The following is an 8,280-nucleotide window of genomic DNA, read 5'->3' on the forward strand; positions in this document are numbered from 1 at the left end:
CTCTCTCTCTCTCTCTCTCTCTCTCTCTCTCTCTCTCTCTCTCACCACTATCTAAACATAAATCACAAAGTAAAGATTAAAATAACCTTAATCATGTACAAAATGTGATAGTACTATATTTTTAAAGAAGGAATAGATGCTAGAGAACTTGTTCAAAATCAAGTAAGTTTCCAGGTTCTGAGTTTGATACTCAGTACCAAAAAAAATTCCCTAATTAAATATAATTATGAACAGTTTAATCCTATGACTGAGTTCTTCGAACTCCTCATTTTCCCTCTAGTACCAGGGAAGGAGCCTAAGGGTACTCCAACACTGAGCTACATCTCCAACCCATTTCATTTTCTAAAATTGGGGGCAGGGAATAACAGCACTTGAATTCAGGACTTTGCACTTGTCAGGCAGGAACTATGCTGCTGAGCTACATCCCCAGCCTGAGTTTTTAAAAGACTGTGTGTGTGTGCCCTGCCCAAGTTGAGCTGGAACCAGGGGTTGACCTCAGGCCCTTGTGCTTGCCAGGGAAGCACTTATTCCCCTGAGCCGTCTCCTGGCCCTGGGCTGGAACTTTCAACACTGCCTCAGCCTCCCAAGAAACTAGGATTACAGACATGTGCTAGGCACATCTGGAAAAAAACAAGATTTTATCCAACCAATAAATCAATCTACTGAAAGACACCAAACACTATCTCTGTTAGTTCTAAGAGGATTCCATCTTACAGTTTTAAAAATTTCAATAAAATGAAAAGCAGCTTTTTCTTAAAAATAGACTGAACACCTACATGCTTTTAAATTCAAGTAAAGATTAAAATGAAATAATGGGGCCGGGGAGATGGCTCAGTAGGATAAGCGCTTGACTGGCAAACGCAAGGATCTGAGTTCAATCCCCAGTTCTGCCAAAATAAATAAATAAATAAGAAAACACCAAGACTTTCAAAATTTAGACATTTATCTGAGTATCACAAACCTGGGTTCTCAGTATTCTAAGTTGAACTATTCCTTCATTCTCTTCTTCCCTCATCCTTTCTGTAGTGAGTTGCAAGCGTCCAATCAAGTTGATTTTACCCCTTTTCTGAACTTTTGCATTTTTTCTGTAAAAAAAAAAAAAATTAAATATTTTATAGTGAATAAAACAGGTATTTCAAAATACAAAAATGTATTTTTAAAAAATAATATCCAGACTATTTAAATAACCAACACATAGCTTGTTTTAAAACGATTTTGATTTCGTTCAAACAAAGCAGCACCCATTAATAAACTATGCTAGCTGCGCATGGTGGCACATGCCCATAGGACCAGCACTTGGGAGGTTGAGGCAGGACGCCAAGGCAGGTGATCACCACGAGGTCCATACCAGCTTGGGCTTCACAGCAAGGTCAAGGCCAGTGTTACGGCTCATGTTTAGATGTCCCCACAAGTCCTCATGAAGTAATTGGTAGGGCTTTTTCACAGGTGACTGGATTTAGAGTGTGTGACTGATTTATGGTACAATGTTAGGATTAAAGGTGCTAAGGTTAAGTGGGTGATTACCAAATCAGCCCGCTGCCTGCTCTGGCAGCCACCCTAATCGCAGCAGCCTAGACTATAAAAAAGGGGCAGGACAAAGCTCCTACAACCCCTTACTTGCCTGCTCATTGGCCTCTGTAATGTGCTGTGCCAAGTCACCCTGTCTTGAGAGTCCGGACTCACTATGGACTGAGACTTCTACAAAGTATGAGCCCAAATAAACCTTTTCTCCTTTAACTTTGGGTGTGAGGTATTTTGTCTCAGCAACACAAAAAGACAGCCAACCTGAACTACACAGAGACCCTGTCTCAAAAAACCAAAAATCTACACTAAAATCACTTATGTTTCTTATAATAATCATATAATTCCTATTACCATAAAAAATTAAATAGTGAAGGTTAAGAGGTTACAACTGAGCATTATCTACCTGCATCTTCAGGAAAAAATATCCTCTGTCTGCATAAAGATGCTTTAGAATGCAAAAGAATGTTTATTTTTTTGGTGGAACCAGGGATTGAACTCAGGCCCCTGCACTTGCCACTTGTAATCCCAGCGCTTGGGAGGCTGTAAAAAGGGGGATCACTAGGAGTCCAATCTATGCAGTGAGACCCTGTATGCCCTATATACCCTATCCTATAATATAGGGGGGGAAAAAGAACCACCTCTGGTTCATTAAATTTAATTTTTCTTTTTGATGCCTAGAAGCTCTGCCCCACTGTGTTCTCTGGTCCCCACACCAAGCCTTTTTGTTTGGAGACAGGGTCTTGCTATGTAGTTCAGGTTGGCTTTGAGCTCAGTATGTAACCCAGATTGGCTTCAAATGCAAGGTGAATTTGATGCCTCAGCCTTCAGAGTGCTGGCCTCTAATTTTTTTAATAAAAAATGAAATGACATAAATTTAATTATTATATAGCTTTAAATATCATATAAGGAAAAATTATTTTGCTAAAATCTTAACTAACATTTAAGCAAGGCATTTTTATTTTAAATCAACCAACATTAACCTTACATTAAACTGAACTCCTGGTTCACTGAGAAGAGGGTACCTTCTGTGAAGTCTTTGGGTGAGCTGACTTGAGGTTCATACAATAAAACTTGCCGTTTGAGCTTTGGGAAAGCTACTAAAGACTATGAAGAACAAAGAGAAAAAAATTAGGATCTATAAACAGTATGCAATCCTAAGACCAATTCTGCAAAAGGATCATAAACACAAATTTACAATTTAAGCTTTTATTTGGTTCCTCTGTGACTATAACAATGTCAATGCATAATGAAAAAAAGAGAAGGTGAGAAGACTCAGTTACAAGGAAGTAATTAATGTTCTCTGGATATCATGACAAGAAACTAGAATTGTTCACATAAGGCCACCACAGCAAACACCACTTGCCAGTGGTGTGCCAGTTCTTTCCTCAAAAGGAAAATACTTTATTCTGGAGCTACTAAACAATCTATGGAGGAGGAGTAAAATGTAGTTACAAGCAAAAAGCTAATGAGTATATCATACTCTGAAGGTCTAAAGCCTTCCCTTTCTCCTCTCTCCTTCCTTCCTTCTCTCTCCTTCTCTCCCTTCTCCTCCCCTCCCTTCTCTTCCATCCTTTCACCTCTCCTTTTGCTCTCTTCTCCTAATCCCTTCCTTGGACATTACTTTTCTTCCTTGTACACTACTGGGGATTAATCCCAGGGCCTTTGCAGAGCTACATCCTCAGCCCTCTTCATTTTTTGGAGACAGGATAGTAATAATTAAATTGCCCAGGCTAGCCTTGAACTTGGACCCTCCTGCCTCTCCAAGTGCTGGGAGTACAGGCATGCACAACCACACCTAGCTGGGACTGAAGTTTCCTAACTCTTAAATGTTTGGTCATCATAAAATCTTTGAACATATTCTCACTATAAAAATTAAGTGTAGCAGATGCCTTCAGATTCCTCAAACATTTAAATACTGTACCAACCCAGTTATCTCTTTCTATATTGGTACTTATTTTCACTTTCTTTTTTTCCACAAATATCTCATCACTGTTTTTCTCGGCTAAAGGTCATTTTGAGAATATTATTCATTCCAAAGTTTGTAGCAGCTACAGTGTAGCTCAGGGATTTGATCTCTAGCACTCTCCATCAATTATTAGCCAATTACGTACTATACCTCTGTGAAGATACACTTTAAAAACTAAATAAACCAACCCATAAAGTCCTTCTAAGTTCAGCATCAGGGAGTTCAGTCGCAAGTTTTAGATTTTCAAAGCTGATCTTTTCTCTGGGTCTTTGGTTCCATGCAAACAGCACAGCCAGCTGAAATGTGGTTACCTCCAAATCATACTGACCTACTTCATTCTTAAATGTTATCTGTAAGAGGTGAAAAAGAATTTTAATAAGTAATAATTTCTTTATAATAATTATAATCTATCTAAAATACTCTATGAGAGAATATATGAAAAAGACGGCTGTCATCTAATATCTGCTCTTCCCGTTTTTGTTTTTTTCCCATTTATGTTTGGTACAGGGTCTTATTATGCAGCCTGGACTCTGATCCTCCTCTTTTGGCCTCCTCAGCATTGGGATTACAGCCTGCTGCTCAGTGTGTCCCGGGGCAGAGCTGGTGCAGATGCAGGATGGGGCATGGAACCCAGGCCCTGAGCTTGTCAGAGCAGGCACTCAGTCCACTGAGCTGTCTCGCCGGCACTTCATTCTTCCTTTCATACATGGTGTTAGAGCTGTGTCTAGATGTCCCCCAAAGACTTGGGCAGTAATGGGGGGGGGGGGGGCCTTTTTAGAGGCAGCTGGATCTAGCATGTGACACTGGGGTTGATTCCTGGTGCAAGGCAAAAATGAGGGGCAATATGATTAGGGATGTGAGCAGGTAACCCGATAAGATATAAGGGGCAGAAAGAGACCTGTTCTTGCTTGCTTTTGCTCTCTTCTGCCTGTCGTCAACTATTTCTCCTCTTTGATACCATCTGCAATGCCACCTGCCTTAGAGACAGTCAACTAGAAACTGAAAACCTCTACAAACTTCTAGCTAAATAAGTTTCCTCCTTTAACTTTGCGTGCCAGGTATTTTGTTTCAGCAACAACAGCAGTAACTAAGACACATGGTATTACCTCAATGATTCCTCTCCCAGTTTCCCTGTAGCAAACTATGGCCATTTGACCGAGTTCTAGCCAATGTGGTACAAATGGAAATGACAGAGAAAACATCTAGACGTTTCCCTTAAGCATGATGGTGTAACTGTAAGAGTATGTACAGACAATTCCATATAATACATACGTTAGTCTCATTTAAATTTCTTTTTCTTTTTTTTTTTGGCAGAACCTGGGATTGAACTCAGACCCTTTATTCTACTGAACTATCTCCCTGCCCCTATCAAATGTCTTTATGTGAGAGCACAAAACAACAAACTATATGTTTACATAATCCTTATTTGGAGTCTTTCTATCATCTACTTACAATTCCATTTGACATGAGATGATGCCAGTGTAACTTTCTACCACTATGATTTTTTTTGTAAAATTCTTCTACTTCAGGTATCAAATCCTCCAGTTCAGTAGGCAGTGAAACAAAGACTTTCTCAGAGCTTCTTGACCAGGCACCAGCGTTCAGAATTTTTATATTAACAGAATCAGCTAAAGGTAAAAATATAAGAAAATATGAGAATTCTTGACAATGGCTAAAATACAAAGTAACAAGTTAAACTTCAGTTAGGAATAATCAGACTCTATAAAAGATTTTTTTGGGGGACCAGGGATTGAACTCAGGCCCTTGCACTTACCAGGCAAACACTTATTCTACTGAGCTATCTCCCCAGCCTCTAAAGATTTTAATTTTTTATGTATTAAGTAGAGGGTCTACAGGGTCTTACTACACAGATCCGACTTGTAGTGACCCTGTTTTCAGCCTCCCAAGCACTGGCATTATAGTGTGCACACCACCATGCCCAATCTCAATCACCATCTCAGCACACCCGGGGATTGAACCTGGTCCCTGCATCTGCCTAAGCAGGTGCTTTAATCTGTTGAGCTATCTGGCCAGCCCTAAGATTTTATTAAAAATATTCTTTTGTTTCAAAATAAGGATTCACAAATCAAACATTCTGCTTTGACAGCTGTCTCCAAAGAGTATAAAGTTCCTAATGTCACTGGACCTACAACTGCAGACAATTATTTTCAACTGCTACAAAACAAAGGTATTCTTTGTTTTTTAAAATTTTTATTTACTTATTACAGGGTTTTGCTACGCAGTTCAGACTTGTAGTGATTCTCCTGTCTCCTCAATGCTGAGATTACAGGGGTACACCACCACGCCCAGTTTCAGGTTGTTCCAGGATGGCATAGCATGCAGGACCAGGGATCAAACTTGGGTTTTTGTACTTGCCGGCCAGATGCTTAGATTGCTGAGCGATCTCCCTAGCCCCAGGTATTCTATTTTTCTTTTTTAACATTTAAAGATACACACATCTATGAAATTATAAAATAATACCTGGTAAAGCCAACTTATTGTTTTTGTGCATTTCCTTAAAAGCTTGGTTCAGATCTTCAGATACTTTTATGTCCTGAAACATTCTAGCAAGCTTATTTACATAATCTGCTGGCATACCAACTTCCTATAGAAACCAAAGAGAAAAGAGATAATAAGTACATAATTCAATGTATTACTAGGAAAAAACTTTTCAATGCTTTAATTCAAAGGGTTTTTTTTCTCCTTTGTTTACTGAAATATTTATAGTTTAACATTGATTACATTTTTTAGAAACCAAATAGGACAGATCATACAGGTAGTTTTGCTTTGTACAATTCCAGGATACATGGATTTGAATTACTACAGTATTGTTAACATCATTTCTAAAGAACACAGCTCAACCTCAAGGGCTACTCTATAATAAACGTACTTGTGTGGAGTAAAAACCTAACTCATGGACCCACAAACCAAGATAAAGGCACAGAAGCACCGGCTTGGGAGGTACAGTTCAGCTCTGGCACTACAAAAACAAACAAAACCAGAAGCACATCATGATCAAAGACAGCAATTCATTTGAGTGACAGCTTGAGATATGCAAGTCATCTACCATGAGATTATTTGAATCACAGCATTCATCCTTAAAAGTGTATCAGTGATGAGTGTTAGTATATTGAGTTGTGAACCAATACCACTATCTAACAGTAGAACATTTTCAGCACTCCAAAAAGAAATCCTGTTGTATTTTTTGTTGTTGCTGCAGCAGGACTGCCCATTTTCATTCCCTACTCTGCATCCTGCAATCACTAATGCTGCCATGAAAGTGGGGCGTGGGGTGCACACCTATCATCTTAGCACTCCGGAGACTGACTGAGACAGGAAGGTCACCACAAGTTTGAGACCAGCCAAGGCCACACAGTTGGTTCAAGGCCAGCCTGAATGATAAAGTGAGTTCCTGTGGAGAGGGTGGGGGGGAGAAGAAGGAGGAGGAGGGAGGGAGGGAGGGAGGGAGGGAGGGAGGCAGGCAGGCAGGCAGGCAGGCAGGCAGGCAGGCAGGCAGGCAGGCAGGCAGGCAGGCAGGCAGGCAGGCAAGCTCATTCATCATGAAATGTCTATGGCTGGGTTTGGAAGCCATTATTTCTCATCATCAAGAGACTCCCCCCATAACCCATACAGTACTGGGAATGAAATCCAGGGTATTCACACTGAGCTATATCCTGTTTCCTTCATGATATAAACTCTGGTCTGGCCTCATTCTGTAACCGAAGTTTAGCATCCAATTCTCTTTTTTTATTTTGAGTATCAGAGATTGAACTTAGCACCTTCCACTTGCCAGGCAGGAACTTATGCCACCCTGGCCCATTATTCAACTATTGATTCTCCTGCTTGAGCATCTCAAGTAGCTGTGATTACAGGCATACACTGTACTTGGCTTATCCTGGACATGCAAATTGCATTTGATTAATGACTATTCTCCACCCCCCCCCCCAACTGGGGATTGAACTCAGGCCCTTGTGCTTGCCAGGCAAGCGCTTATTCTACTGCTATTAATGACTATTAACATGGAGCCATATAATTACTGCAGATTGGACCAAGGGCCTTCACATTGTGCCTCAGCCTTTGTAAAATTTGGAGACAGAGTCTTGTTAAATTGCTCAACTGCCCAAGCTAGGTTGGAACTTGTGATCCTTCTCCATTGGCCACCCAGAATGCTGAGATTATGCGTATACCACCAAAAGTAGCAATGTACTTCTTGGCCATTTGTGGATCTTTTGTGAGGAAATGTCTATTCAAATCTCTTGCCCATTTTTATCTAAAGCATTTGTCATTTGTGATTATATATATATATTTTTTTTTTTTTTTTTTAGGAAAGGGTCTACAGGATGTTCAGGGTCTCACTACTAGATTAGACTCATAGTGATCTGCCTATTTACAGCCTCCCAAGAGCTGGGATTACAGGCATGCGCCACCATCCCCAGTCTCAACTGCCATCTCAGCGCACCCCGGGGGTGGGACTGGGACAGCAGGCTCGGGGATCAAACTCCTGGCCCCTGCACCTGCTTGTAGGCAATTTAATCCGCTGAGCTATTTGACTGGCCATCATTTGTTATATTTTAAGAGTTCTTTAAATATTCTAGACATAAAACCACAAAGTATGAATTAAAAATATTTTCCTAGTTAGATGTGGAGGTGCACACCCGTAATCTCAGCACTTGGGAGGCTGAGGCAAGAAGATAAACTATAAATTCAAGACCAGTCTGCAATACAAAGTGAGCTCAAGGCCAGCCTGAACTGCACAGCAAAACTTGTCTTAAAAAGACCACAAAAATAAA

The 8,280-nt window shown here is 40.3% G+C and overlaps 1 protein-coding gene across 2 annotated transcripts in view; it reads right to left on the reverse strand.

The window, feature by feature from the left end:
* Nucleotides 1-8,280, reverse strand: part of Cul5 (cullin 5) — a 107,613-nt gene that overhangs the window by 3,940 nt on the left and 95,393 nt on the right. For both annotated transcript variants that reach the window (XM_004626223.3, XM_023709536.1), the window contains exons 14-18: nucleotides 5,972-6,095; nucleotides 4,943-5,118; nucleotides 3,679-3,840; nucleotides 2,510-2,628; nucleotides 962-1,085 (exon numbers count right to left, since the gene is read on the reverse strand). In XM_004626223.3, coding sequence (XP_004626280.2) covers nucleotides 962-1,085; nucleotides 2,510-2,628; nucleotides 3,679-3,840; nucleotides 4,943-5,118; nucleotides 5,972-6,095 — 705 coding nt within the window. The remainder of the gene's footprint in view (nucleotides 1-961; nucleotides 1,086-2,509; nucleotides 2,629-3,678; nucleotides 3,841-4,942; nucleotides 5,119-5,971; nucleotides 6,096-8,280) is intronic.

Source organism: Octodon degus, unplaced genomic scaffold (assembly GCF_000260255.1).
Source record: "Octodon degus isolate 3935 unplaced genomic scaffold, OctDeg1.0 scaffold00012, whole genome shotgun sequence".
NCBI classification, from domain to species: Eukaryota; Metazoa; Chordata; class Mammalia; order Rodentia; family Octodontidae; genus Octodon; species Octodon degus.